The following is a 14,819-nucleotide window of genomic DNA, read 5'->3' as shown; positions in this document are numbered from 1 at the left end:
CTGGAGGACAGCCTCAGTGCTCACAGCAGCACAACTTGCAGGATTTTTGGATTTTTTCCTATCTAAGAGGCTTTAGATGGACAAACGGTACTAATTTTCCCAGCCTTTTAATAGCAATGTTTGTGTTCTACTGTTCAAAAGTGACCAAAATCTTGGCTGGCTCTGGAGTCCGTGAAGAAACAGAATCCTTTGACTTATTAAAAAACCCAAGGCTCACTGAGGGAATTTATCTGAAACCAGAATTACTCCAATCTGCTTTATTACCCCTTCTCTGTCCTCTTTCATTTCCTTTCCCCAAGTATAGCATTAAGCCTGCCCAGTCACTAACAGATCTATAAATCCTTCCCAAGGAAAAACAAGCCCTAAACCTCCCTCTGTACATCACAGCAAGTTGATAACAGTCATTGTAGGATGATAGGCTGTGCGCTGCTCTAAGCATGCGCCAGTGTTACGAGACCCTCAGGAGCCCACAGTTCATGCAGCATCCGTTGACTGGCAGGAGGGTGGCCCTGGAAGACGAATTCATGTGCCAGAGGCACCAAATGAAGGGTTCCTGTTCACACCTGGGGCACCTTTTTCTGAGGGCTTAGAATATGAGACAGTCTTTTTTTGGTTTTAAATAGTTTTTACTTCTTTTTCTTTTCTTTTGAAGACGTGAGGTTCCTGCAAACGGTTGCTGGGATCGAGTCTGCCGTGTTCAGTAGTTGCAGGGGGTCTCGCTGCGATGCACTCCTTCCACAGCACGGTTACAGAGGCCTGGGTGCATCATGATGAAGTTGTGCATAACATGTGAACTTGCTTTGGACTCGGGTTCTTGTTGGTTAAAAATTTTCAGGCACACTGGATCTGTGAAGTTCAGCCTCATGTCACCTCTCCCTGCCCTTTTTCTCCTACACCCACCTCCATCTTTCCTATTGTTTAGCGTAGAGACACCCCCAAAAATCCTGCAGTGTGCTGTGTGCTTGCTCAGCGGGGCAAATTAGTGCACATCGGGGCACTGATTCTGAGCAGAGGCTCTTCCACTGCCATTATTTCTCCTTCAGAAATGCATTTCCCACACATTCCAGCAGGAATATTACCACTGCATTATTTCTTAGTGTTTCCTATGGTGTTTCTTAGTAAGAAAGGAACTTTCCCCTCTCGATCTCTGAAATGTTTTTCTTCTTTATATTTTTCTTTATTTTTTTAACCAAACCTCTGCATGAAGAATGATGGTGAAGAGCCAGTCAGGTTGAAAGCCCCTTGGAAGCATCTACTCGGGCCATGGCTGTCGGTGCAGCTATCCCATTGCTGGCTGTGAATGCAGCAGCGGTATTTTTAGCACTTCTCCAAACAAGGCTGCTTGCTCAGGTTACCTCAGCATTGCAGTCACTCCAGGAGATGTTTAACATCCTGCAAGGTTTGAGCTGTAGGAGTCCAGGTTCCCTGCATTTGTTTGGCAGTGTCCTAAGAAACCCTTCCAGGTGTTCACTGTGAGGAAAAGCCCTTGAGGTTGTTGCTTTTGCGTATAAATTGAAATCTCACAGGCGAGCTGGGGGGGGAACAAAAATACCCTCATACTGAGGCAGCCAGAGGCAGGGAAGGAGTGAGCAGGCAGCCTGGAGCTCCAGGCTCCTTCCCTGGTCAGCTGGAGCTTGACATGCAAACCATCCTCACATCAACACTTAAAAATGTGAGTTTTATTGAAGGAGCAACCTTCAGAATTAGTGGGATAAATCTAGACACATTCTCAAAACCTTTCTCTGGAGTTGAAATCCTCCCTCTGAACCTTGCAGCACTTCTATGGGGCACCATACCTGCATCAGAAATGTTATGACTGTGTCCTGCTTCCCCAGATTGAAACCCTTGAGGGCCACAGTGTTGGAGAGACACTCAGCAGTAGCTCTTGAGCTACCACATGTGGACCTTGGGTACTGTGACACAGAAAGAGGGGGACTTCGGAGTGAAACAAGCCTTGAGTGCTTCTCAGGGTTGGGGTTTTTTTTAACAAAAAAACCACAATTAACATCTGTTTTGATTAGTTACCAACCCTTTTCTTTATTAAATAGTTTTTTTAAATTAATTTTTTGCAAAGGATCCCGTTAGGATGCCAGGAGGGGCGGAGGGGAGTTACTGCTCTGCAAACGAGCCAGCTAGCATCAGTGGACATGGCTCAGCCTCTCCGCAGTCTGACTCAGTGGTAAATGCTCTGAAGGTAACGCTCCTCCGGTACAGTCCATGCAAAATGTCGTGTCTGTGACTCAACATGTGTCGTATTGTCCTGGCAACATTCCTGTGGGCACCACTGGGATGTTACTGTTGTGAGCGGGATTGTTTCTCTGTGTGTTACTCATTGCATCTGTGGACTGTGTGTTCCTTGGCCCTCTGACAAGGGTGGTGCCATCTGGAGCTGCTCTCCAGATCACTTAGACTTGCACAGAGTTCTTTGAAGGTGCAAGGGGTGTTTTTCTGAATGAGGAAGTCTTTCTACTTCATCTAGGATGGATATATTTATTCTCCAGTGAAATATAATGGATGCAGAGAGAAATCCTTTAATGCAAAGATAAAGCCAACACATGTGGTATATTCCTAATAAGTAGCAGAATCTTGGGCTGGAGACCATGCATCCCAAGGTCGGTGGTGAAACTTCTGTGAGCAAGTGTGATTTATTCTGAAGTTAGGGTTGGGTTGCAAAGCCTCACCTTGCACTGATAGACAGCGACTGACACACAGAATCGGAGAGGCAAACTTGCAGTTTCCTGCCTGTGTCAACACTGAAACTGTTATAGCTAACAGAACTTGGAAGGCTGTTCCAAGATGCAGTGGTTTATCAGGTGATCTGAATCAACAGCTGGTTGAGTTCGCTGTCTCACTGCAGCATGGGCATCAGCTGCCTCCATGCTCCTCTGGAGAGGGCCAAGAGCTGATGGTGACCTGAGCAGAGAGCATGGTCTTTGTATTCTTGTCTCCTACCTCTGGTTCGGGCATGACGGTTTTCTGGTCATCTCTCCTCTTGTACTTCACTCATTAGTTAAAGTGCTGTGGTACTCACTGGGTTAAGTGGGTGTTGTTGCCCACCTATGCAGCCTTTGCTGGGCCATACTGGTTACTTGGAAGGGATTGGTTTGCACTTCTTCAAGGGAGAACTGGAAGGGACTTTTGTAGCTATTTCCCTTGTTTCTGACCTTCGCGGAGACACACAATGCACAGTAAGGGCTCAGTAGTGCCTTTGACTTGCCTAGACATCTGAGTTTATGCTCAGGGTGATTATCTTCCACATGGCTGGGTGACATTGACTTCTCCTCGATGAAGCCTGAGGAAATAGGTTTATGCAAGCGAACTGTGCACAAATTACAGCAATCAGATCCCTTCCTGTAACATAAAACCCAGACGCAGTGCTTCCCCACAGCCACCTCGCCCATTCCTCTGGTTTCCGAAGGGGGAAGCAGCAGCAGAGTGCTCGAGCCCCTCTCCACGTGCCCAATGGCAGATGCTCTCTCTGGGGCTCCCCCTCGAGCTCACTGTCTTGCCCTCGGACAGGACAGGTGTAGAGGACCCACGGTTCCGTGGCGCTAAAGGTCCTGAGCGCATCCTCTGTAGGTATCACCTGCAGTTGCTTAGAAAATAAAGCTGTGCCAGGTCACTTTGTCCAGAGATGGTGAGTAATTATCCAAAAAAGCCTTCTATGCTTCTCTTGATACACCCGTTGGCAAAGACACTTCTCTGAACAGAACGTTTAACAACAAGCTTTTGGCAGCTTGTAGTAGCTGGTTGGTGTAAGTGAAATACTTGAACAATGTTCGCTGAAAGGCACTGATGAGAAGCGCACAGAATTTAGGTGAGCCTGGTGGGAAGGCCCAGCTTTCCCTTTGCTAGGAGGTGTTGCAGCAGGCACAGAGCGATGGGAATGATTCTCTCCTGTTTGAAACTGAGCTCTCAGCTAAACAGAGTGCCCAACCTTCCTCATCCCAGCCAGGGAGGAGACTCTGCTGTTTCCTGGAGTGTTATCCCACCTTTCTGGGGACACAGAGCTCCCACTTGCATCGCTAAGCAGAATCGGATGCAGGAGGAAGAACAAGGCAAAGTCTGCTTTTCCTTACAAATCCAGCAATTTGGAATTTCTGCAAGAAAGGAACAGGCTTTGTTATGAAGCCTCAGCGATGCCATCCCCTTCTGCACAGCAAGAAATCTGAGGAGCAGGAATGCATTTTAAAGGGACAGACCCACAAGAAACCAGAGGGGGCTCATTGCTAAAAATAGTGCTATTTTTTCCTGTGTTTTTTTTTTTTTTAAAAACCCACCAGTTTTCCTGTAAATCTCCTACTGGTGGAGATGGTGAAAGAGCAAGAGGAGCTCAGCCACAAGCTGCTCTGACAACGGCTCTTCCCTGACCTATCATGCCAGGTGATTGAAGGAAGAAATGGCCATGCTCCACGTGTGGCTATGGGGTTATTCCTTAAGATCAAGTGGGATCGCTAGGGATACAGAAGTAGTTATTCCATGTGTTGGGATGCCTTTGGAGTTTGTTTTGGGAGCTGCATATGATGACTCTGCATGCTTGTGCATGGTGATGCACATATTCCACATAGGTTTGCTTTGCAGACAAAAGCTGAGCTCTCAGCCTAAGTGGAGGTGTTGCTGCAGAAAAGTAAGTGCTCTGTGGCACCCAGGCTGTTGAGCAAGAAGTGGAAGGGATCCCTCCTGCCCCAAAATCCAGAGCACCTGAAGCAGTCTAATCCTTAGATGCAAATGGTCCGTTAGATAGGCATGCCCATACTCAGGAAGGCTTAAATATCTACTCCTCTTATTTGTGGCCTGCAAAGCAAATCTGTAAATTAAAGTTGTTTCTTCTTTTTTTTTTAGTGGTTTTTTTTTTTTTTTTTTTTTTTACTTTGAGTTATTTTAACATACCCTTCTCTTGGAAGCTCAGGGAAAGAGAAATCGGCAGGCTGGTAAAGACTCCTTCCACTACCTTATTGAGATGGAGAAATGTGCAGTGTAAGTTCAAGGTGTTTAATTTTACATCCCACATGGAGCCTGATAACACCTGAAGATGCAACAGATTTTTTGTTTAAAAGCTGATAACATGCCCTTGAAGGTTTTATATGGAAATGAAGTTAATTGCTGTTTCTGTAATGCTATTAATCCTTTATTAGGAGCGCTGTCATTTTAACGTGTTGGTCAGTATTGATCAGAAAAATCTATGTGTGACAATATATCTTGGATATTGTCCCGTATGACTCAGATGACCTCAATTTATCCTTTATAACAGTAAACTCTGGCTAGTATGGTGCAGTCTGGCAGCCTCAGTTTCCCCATCTGTATAGTGGCATCTGTGTGTCTTCTTGCCTAAACTATTCCTTCACAATTTATGGGGAAAAAAAGCAGCTTCTGACTAAGATATTTAAAAGTAATCTATAAAACGTCTCATGATGTAAGGGATGCCACTTCTAAAATGCTAATGTACTAAATTTGGCATTATCAAATAATTTTTGTAAATTCCAAATATACACTTGGATTCTACCTTGTTTCCTTGTTCCTCAGCCATTCAGAGTTCTGCTGCTGGCACTGAAATGCTATCTTTCCTTCTGGTTCTACGATGTATGTCTGAGTTGACTAACGATACATTATTCTACTTTTAGAATAGTTGTTTATTTCCTTTCTGGATTTACTTTTGCATATACTCATCTAAGGCCATGCTAAAAGTACACTGGATCTGTGATAAACCAATTATAATGTTTCTTTTCTTTTGAATTCTCCTTGCAGTTCCTTCCAGTTAGTAGCTCACTGTTCTGCTGCAGCTTTAGGCCCTCTGTGTTGGGGTTTTTCCCCACAAAACATTTGCCACAGCATTGTTTTGCCTTTGAAAACAGTGGAACAATGACAAGTTTCATTTTGGGCACTATAATTTCCATGCATAGTCTTAACTGGTACTGAAATACAATATAGCTCATGTGGTATGAACTTCATGGTGGTGTGTGATCAGGTTGGTGTTTTGTCAGGGTAACAGATGTGTGCGTTCTCTCCTCGGGATGTGAGTATGGTATTGGTGCCACCTCATCAACAACGTGTTTGGGAAAGGTTTTGCTTTGTGTATTTGCATTGTCTTAGGAGGACATAGTAATACGTAGCAGTGAGTTTAGAGGTCGCTGATCATGTATTAGTGAGTACAGGAATGGCTGGAAGGGTTCTCCTAGTGATTCTTCTCAGGCAACTGTTCTGATTCTTCTCAGTTCTGTTCTCAGGGCTACAGCATGCTCAGGTGGGCTGGGAGCCTAGGGGAAGAGGAGGTGTGCCATGTGGGATGGGTGGGCAAGCTGGGCAAGAGGGACCAGTGAGCCTAGAGATGTCCACGAGCGTTTCATGCTGCACATAAAGTACCATGGGCTTTGAATGCTACCGCAGCCAGCAGTTGACGTAGCGGCTGTCGTCTGCAGTTTGGGTGTAGGTTTCTGTCTGGCTTCTCCAGCCTTTCACTGCAGTGGCTTGGAAGTAGGCTAGAAACAGATTGCCATGCCTGCATGGTGAACTGTCCTTCATTCAGTCAAGGTGCCTGCAGAAACATTGGGTTCTGGGCTTTTGACTCTGTCAGAACTACGTAGAACACATTCAGGAATGCTTAAGCAGTGTTTTTCTTCCGAGTGCTGGTAAACACAGAGTAATTCCGTTAGTGCTGCTCGTGAGAAGCCAGTGTTGAACTAGTGAGCTGAGAAGGCGGCCCCGTGAGCGAATGCAAAACGTGTGTGCAGTGCAGAGGGCCAGGGGTGTGTGTGGAAGGCAGCAGTGTGCAGAGGCCTGTACATATGCTGGCACAAAAGGAGACTCTGGTGAGAAACCTCCTGAAATTCAGCCTATGTCATCCCGTGTTTCCCAACAGGAGGCAGATAAAATTGCTGTGCTGCCTCCAAGACCCAGGTATCTGTTGCACCTTATGAACAAGGGGTTCCTGATACAGATTTCCTCTTTTCCCACCCATCAAAACAGCATGAGTATTCCTTTTGAACCCCACCTTGCCAGTTCTACTTAGGATGTTGGCTTTCAGGGCTGTCTTATGCGTGTTTCTCCCTTCCCAGCCATCGGGGGCACTTGTTCAGCAGGAGACAAAGGACATTGGGAAGTGTCACCTTTGGGTTTATTACTGTGTCAGCATTAGCTGCTCGGTAAATATTGTCTGATGGTTATTGACCAGAGAGTTTGTTGAAAGACACATGTAGGTACAGTGTGCCTGCTCACAAAAGCTATCCAAGAGACCTTTCTTTTTGATAACGTTAAGTTAGGAAAATTGGATCAAGGCCTGTCTCATCCCATCCAGCCCCCCCACTTCCCATGGCTCAGCCATTGGTGGCTGATTTAGGAGGTTTCACCGAAAACCCATTCTTGATGCTTTCACCCTGGTACAGAGTTTCACAGCATAGCAAACAAAGTCAACACCTGCGTGGTTTTATGGTGGTAACTTCTGATTTCAGGCTGCAAGACTGGGTCATAGAGAAAGTTCACAGGACTTGGGTTACGCCACCCATTAGTATTAAAGTGGGTTCCCTTTAATCGACTCTGACCCTTGGTAGTAAGACTCTAATCTTATTGCTTGGAGTATTTCTCATTTTCCTGCTTATACTCCAGCTTTCTTCAGCCAAGGCTTGGGGGAACTGGGTTATTTTCCCATCTCTGTCACAGAACAACAGTAGGACCTTGGGGTTGTTCTGCCTTTGCTCATCAGCTGTAGGAACTGGGGCTCATGTTGTCTTTTTGGGATGTTGACTTCCCAGAATCCAGCTGCTTTGTGTTTATTCGGGTCCAGCTAATGCAATCTCACTTCAGTCCTGGGCTTTAGGCACTGTTAAAATAGAAGCAATAAATAATGTCAGTGAAAAACAGGGTTTGGCTTTCTTGACAGTCATATCGCTGTTGGTCCTGAAATTAATGAGTGGCTTAGTAGCAGTTATACTTTAGCTAGTTAGTTATTGTTAAACAGAAATAATCCTAAATCGTAATACACAGTATGGTGGTCGTTAGTCCCCATTGTTATTTTTGGTGGCCCCTGGAAGAGTTGTCTGGTGATTGGACACAGATTACTGCTTCTTCTGCTTAGAATTGGCCAATTCTTTACAAATCAGTATAAAATACTTTCCTGATTAGTTTGGACGCATAACTTCTCTGCATTTTTAATTCCATAACTGTGATATGGATGTTACACAGTCGGGAATGGAAGCAGACTGAGTCTGATGGAACCTCTGTAACGTGTAGTCCATGTGGAGAAAAAAAATGCTGACTTGACTGAATTGTAGACTTCAAAAAGCACACAGGCGTGTGTAGAACAGCAACCATATGCACAACTCGTCTCAAGGAAGAACAAATGAAATAAGCACCTTTAATGCCTTGCTTGATTTTAATAGAATGAGTAAACTCTTTGGAAAAAGAGGAGAACTGCTCTTTGCTTTTTAAACTCCTTTTAAACTCGGTTTAGACTCCCCTGGACTGAGCTTCGTGCCTCTGAGTTACCTCCCGCAAGAGCTGTCCTTTGGGAAATAGTTGAACAGAGCTTCAGTTGAGGCCTGTAAATGCCCTCGCTCTTGTATCTGAAGCGTAACGTCTCCTGGTGATGCACGTGCTAGTTTATTCGTCTCTGTTTCTAATCATTTTTACCTAGCAGCATGTGCTTTCTGTGTTCAGAAGCAATGTCGTGTCCCCTGAGACATGTTCTCTTCTCCTGTTGTGTGTCCTTCCCTCTGTCTGTACCTGTGCTGCATGGTCTGCTTATCGAGCATGTGGCGTTTCCAAATGCATGGCTGTGTGAACCCTGGCGCATCTTCACGGGTGATAACGAGATCTCTTTCCATCCCTCCCTTCAGGTTGTGTGGAGGAAACTTGGAGATGCTGCAGGGTCGTGCCCTGGAATTAGACAACATTTGTCAGGAAATCAATATAAAGGACCTATGTAAAAGGCCCTGAGCAAGTCCTCTCTCTGAAGAGAAAGAGTTTGTATTCCTGGTGAGAGAGAAAGAACTGACTGTGTCCACAGCGACTTCGCAGTTGACGACGGGGTGTCCGTATGCACTACAGGAGACTTGGTTGGATTCTTTTGGAGGAGCCATGTTGTCAGCGTCCTCCTGAACACTGTTGTTTGGTATCCTGGCTAGTGAAATGTTCCACTGCATCCTCACTTCAACACACCACGCTTAGAAGCACTGAGGTATTTCCATCCTAAGTAAAATAGAATCGGGGTTCTGCAGGAATTACACGGAAGAAGTTTTATTTTGGTTAGTTACAGTGAATCTCTAGTAAGTCTGAATGAATTTTCCACTGGATCCAACAGAGGTTTTTCACCAGACTGGAGAGACATTGATGAACTGTGCCTTTGGTCTCCGTGCTTTTGAGAAAGTCACTTCTTAGGAACTCACATTTCGGTCTGTAAAATAGTGGTGCTTAGGCAATTTCCAGATGATTTCTTTGCTTTGGTAGAATACCTGCCTTTGGAGGTGCTAAAAGACCATAAAGTCTCCTAACCAGCCAGTAGTGTAGCCTAACTACAGGACTTGTAGTGAAACACAATTTCTTTCTAAATGGAAGTACAGATAGCTTTCTTTTCGCTTTGATGCACATCTGCTGAAGACGTGTACGGTGTTCGTGGTGAACAGGATCCTTGGGTATTGCTAGCGTAGATCTCAAATCAGAATCTCCATCAGAGTTTGTTTTGGAAAGTATTTTCCCATCGTCAGGATGCTAATTTCTCCTGTTTAATTTAGAGACATGCTGGTTTATTTAACAAGAGCCTACAAGGATCTACAGGATCGCACTGCATTAGAAAAAAAAGCTTTTCTTGCCATTGTAGCATTCTTTCAAAGAAAAAGGGTTTATTATACTCAGAGCATGTCTTTCCTTATTATGAGGCAGAAAGCTCTTGTTCAGATTGCCTGAGATTTGACCAGACGGCACCCTAGACGTGCTTAGTTTATTTTTACCACTGTGTATGATACTAGCTGTGTGTATTGAATTGCAATGATAGGTATTTTGTGTATATCCAAAACCAACCATAGTTTCATGTATGAATGTGCGACAGGCTTGTGACTGAATGCTGTTGCTTATCTTTTTACCATAGCAGAGCATCTATAAAAGACTTAATAAAATTAAAAAAAAAAAAAAAAAAAAAAAGGAATGCAACAATTCCTGGGTTTCTGGTTTGTTCTTGGTTTGTTCTTGGTTACTGAGATTTGAGCCAAAGTCAGAACCTCTGTTTTCTCTGAGCTTGCGACATGCTGTATTTGTGGGCTGTTTGCAGTGGAATGTAGCTCGGTTGCTGTACAATCTTTCGTTATATAGGAGTATGATGTGAATCTGCTGTCTTCAGAGAAGGTGTGTTAATTTGCAGCAGTACTTATACTGGTTTCTGTTGTTATTTTTACTTGGTACCATTCGACGTAAGGCCTCTGGTCCAGCATTGCTTTCTCAGGCAAAACTCCTGCCCGCTCCGTCTCCTTGAGTTGGAAATGCAGAATCCAGCCTTCCGTCCTGAAGCATCGCACTCCCACTTAACTTCTGACACACGACCCAGCCCACACAGTTCTCTGTTACCTTTCCATGTTGTTTTCTCCAATACATACTGTTTGCATAGCTAAACTTCAATTGTTGTATTCCTATATATCTATATATATGTACGAAAAGCCGTAAAACATGTATTGTGCCTGCAGTACCTATGTGCAGGGGCTAATTTGAGGGACACCGGTCTTTTGAGACTACACTTGTGCAAATTTTGATACTGTATTAAAGCTATTTTTTTACAGTTCTGCATATGATTATCAACTATCTGTGTTCATCTTAGCGACAGTAATAAATTATAGAATCTTACTGTTGTTTGCTCTCCTTTAATGGCCGAAGTTGCGCGGTGCTCGGGCTCTTGCAGCTGAGAAGGAGCTGTTGGGAATGTTTCCTGCTTGCTTGAAAAGTTGCCTGCATCTTGTGCATTTTTTTTTCTTTCGCTTTCTTTCCAGGTATCTTAACAATTCCCAGATCCATGGACTTGCTTGTATCTTGCATGCTAAGCTGAGGTAGCTGCCCTGTGTGCACATACGGATGGTGGGGCACCATGCGGCAGCTCCGGCTGCCACAGCCCAGGTGAAAGGTGTTAAGTCCCAGCTGTGCCTCATGGGCAGCCTTTCCTCCTCTTCCCTCCCTCTCTCCTCAGTGTGGCTTTGAGGTGAGGATAGGGCAGTATGGAGCTCCTGGAGCTGTTTTCACTCAGGTAAGAGACGCAGGCATGTTCATGGTTCTGGGGGGACATGTCTCACTGTGTGTCGGTGGCCTCCTGTGCTCAATGCATCTCTGTCCCAGAACCAGGCTGTGTGGGCCAGGGGAAGGTGCAGCGAAAGGGATGCCTGCTGCAGAAAGCTGGCAGTAAATTTTCTGGAATTAAGTACTTAGTGCAATTGGTATCTCAGTTCTGCTAAGTCCTGGGGGGGCTCTGAAAAATACAGCTTGCTAGGAGGAGAAAGTGGGCAGTGTATGAGGAGGGTCAGTGCTCTGGAGGGTAGGGGTAGCCCACTGTTGTGTGTGCACTAATGATTAAAAAATGCTGAGGTAGTTATGGACCCTCATCTGGCCTGTTGTGCTCTCTACCCCCGTGGTGAGGGGGTTTTCCCTAAACCATAGTGGTGCTAAACCCCTCTTTGAGCAGTGTTTTATTGTTGTTCTGAGCATGAATGAGCTGTAAACCTCACTCTGTGAGGAAATTTAGTGGATGCAGAGTGGATTTTACCTTCTGGGGTGGAGAAAAGCTGCTTTGCTGAAGGTAGAGAATGGCAGCTTGTTTTCTAGCAAGTGAAGGGCTTCGGTAGAGCCCATTCCCCAAAGGTTGCAGATGATGGACATGTTTATAAACACAGCACAAAGCCAGTGTGCTCTTTGGAACGTTTTGAGCACAGCCAGCCCAAAGTGCTCCTTCGTGCTGCCTGAACCTCTGGAACACAGAATGCTCCCCAGGCTTTCCAGCTTGCTGGGGGGTTCCTCCCCACGAATGCTGCCCTTGCCAGTGCAGTGGTTTGTTGAGCTTTTTATGGGTTTTAGAAGTAAGTCCCAGGACTGTGTGAATTCTTCATCCTGATCTCTCCAGTTTGATACAGAACAAAGGGGCTGAGCCACATTTTTGCCCAGTTTCAGCAGGGAAATAATCTTGATGAGACTGTCTTTTACTTTGAATTCCAGCAGTCTGGACTGGTAAATGCAGGTCCCAGCCAAGACCTCCTTACATGTCCACACTTGTGTTTTCCAGGTGCCAGTGAACTATGTACACAGAGACTCAGCCATCAATGCCCCCAAGCCAGCAGCTAGCTCCATGGCTCTGGCCATCCAGAAACCTGAAGGTAAGAACCTGGCTTGATAGCAGCTCTGCCTGGATTCAGTTACCAGAGGTTCTGCACTTTTTAATCAAGGGAATTAGTAATTGCTGAAGGAGTGTGAAACAACACGGTGTGCTCCTGGGCACTCCTACTGGCTTTGGTATCGGGTCAGACAACCCAAAAACATGAGTGTGAATAGAAGTAACATTTTAGTCTTACATAAAGATATTATCATGTTTGAAAAACTTTAAAGATAACATGGACCAGAAACTTAAACCTTACACAAATCTTTCTTGAGAAAGCTCAAACATTTCCATGGGAGTAATTAGAAAATTCAGAAATATATATGGGTAATAATGAAAAATAAGTCAAACCATAGCATCTTTTTATATGGATACAAGGTCTTTGCTGGCTGTGCTGGAGCCAGGCTCTGGGTAGCTCCAGCCCTGTCCAAGCATTCCTCTCGTGCTACCAGCTGGTGGGGAAGGACCCATGAGACTCCTTTGCAAGCTGCCATCTGAAACAGCTTCCTGAACATGTGGTTCACAAAGAAGTGCCAAAATAATAAAATAATAATAATACTAATACTACTACTACTACTAATAATAATGATGATGATGATAATAATATGTTTTCTACAAGATGATAATTACTCTCGGCTTGCATAAGAATTTGCTAGGTGGCCATCGGTCTGAAGTTTGGTGGGTTTTCCCCACCGCTGTGGGTTGAAGTAAATATAAAACATTATTTATAAGTCTTCAGATGGAAAAAAAGCAAAGTTAGGAATAACACTGGGAACCTGTCTCTGTAAAGAAAGAAGATGAAGGGAAGTGGGATGGGGACCTGTCTTAGAGGGAGCCAGGCTGCAGGTGAAGCCTGGGTAGCATTAGGTTGCTGGTGGTACAAGCTGATTGCTCTGCAGCTCACCTGTGCTGGTTGAAGTCATCGAGGCCTGAGGGAACAGCTGTGTGAAATAAGGTGGGTTCACATTTCCATGTAGGACTTTATTTATTGGGGTTTTAGTCTTGCTCTCGGTAAATGCCAGAGGACAGGGCTGGCCCATGAGCAGTGATGTTCCCTGGGCCTGAGTACCTCTGAGGAGAGGATTGACGGCGTGTTGTTTTTTTCCAAGAAGCTTTGATGGTCCCCAGTGACACGAGGGCATCTTGGCTCAGGCAAGTGTGCTCAACCTGGTTAAACTGCAACATCACTCCTGCCTTAATCATATGGGTCAGAGAGTGGAAGGAAAAAGCTCTCTTGGGTTTTGAGGTGGCCTAGCAAAATAAGATCCAGATTGTTGTCACAATGGTGGGAATTGGCCTGAACAGCCAATTCTGTGGCGTGGGGCTGTCAAGCTGCTCTGTTTTCACAGGCGTTAGACTTAGTAAGAGAGGAAATACATAAAAATACATCCTTTTTCTCCCCCTGCTGAAGGGGAAGCATTCACACGCTGCTGCATGTGCCCATTTAGAAAGCCCCAGAGCGCCCCGGAGCCCACCCTACACAGCCTTGAGAATCCCAGGAAAAGCACACCATGAAACACGGAAGCGTTTCCATGGGAACTGTTCCTTTGCTCATCTGAACAAAATGGACCTGTAACACCAGCAGTAACGGGGCCCAATTTCAGCACCAAACTACCTTGAACGTTACAAAGGGAACCTGGTAAGGAGCAAGAGAGTAAATCAACAGAATGGCTAAATGATGTGTATGTGTCTCCACAGAAAAACACAAGCATAGAAACAAAGCCTTGGGGGGGGGGGGGAATCTTTTTAATTATAGTGCATCCAGCCAACATAAACCCCACGTATTGTGTGAAATCAGGTTTGTTCTTCTGATACGCAGCAGGAAACCCTGTAGCAGATCAAATACATTCAGGGAGGCTGTCTTGCTAATTGCTGCTCCTAGCTGAGCCAAAGCAAACTGTTTAGACAAAGGAGAGAATTCACTTTTTATTTGATATTAATTATAAAATAGCATGTCTGGATGGGCTGCACAATAACACTGCGTTTCCTGGGGAAAAAAATACCCTTCTAATCCTGGGAAATAATTGGAGAATTAACCCTTTGCTTCAGGCTGGAACCCCAACATGTACTTAAAATTAAGTGCAAGATGAGGGATGTCTTGAATAAGGCCTTTCCTTCAACCACAGCAGACTACCAAACTCATTTTAAAGCCTTTACAAGCCTCCTTGTATGTTCTCCCCTTACACCAATGTGACACCAAAGCATTCTTTTCCTTCTGTTGTGAACATCACGCTTGTTCGGTTTGGTTTGAGGGTGTTTTAAGCCTGTTCCAGCCATTTTGCAGCATCCATTTGGCTTCTCACTAAAGATCCTGGAGTCTCGCACTGGGTATTTTGGGGTTTGGAAGTGTCACTGGGTCGCTCACTTTGCGCTGCTAGTAGCCTACCAAACATTGACTCTGGGATTTCCTTTCCTCCTATGCTTTTCTCGTGCAGCATGCAAGTGGTGTTGCAGAGCAGTTGAGCTGAACATTAGCATTTGTAGCCAT

At 45.0% G+C, this 14,819-nt stretch overlaps 1 protein-coding gene across 1 annotated transcript in view; it reads left to right on the top strand.

Moving 5' to 3' along the window:
• CCDC85A (coiled-coil domain containing 85A) overlaps positions 1–12,349 on the top strand; it is a gene marked incomplete at its 3' end in the record, with an annotated part of 76,046 nt that extends 63,697 nt beyond the window's left edge. Inside the window, exons 4-5 of the mRNA XM_084261138.1 lie at positions 2,075–2,194; positions 12,242–12,349. Of these exons, the coding sequence (XP_084117264.1) occupies positions 2,075–2,194; positions 12,242–12,349 (228 nt within the window). The remainder of the gene's footprint in view (positions 1–2,074; positions 2,195–12,241) is intronic.
• Between the last annotated feature and the right edge of the window lie 2,470 nt (positions 12,350–14,819).

This window comes from Gallinula chloropus (genome assembly GCF_964237585.1).
Source record: "Gallinula chloropus genome assembly, chromosome: 3".
Taxonomy (NCBI): Eukaryota; Metazoa; Chordata; class Aves; order Gruiformes; family Rallidae; genus Gallinula; species Gallinula chloropus.
The sequence above is the reverse complement of the archived record's forward strand: the minus strand, read 5'-3'. Positions and strand labels throughout refer to the sequence as shown.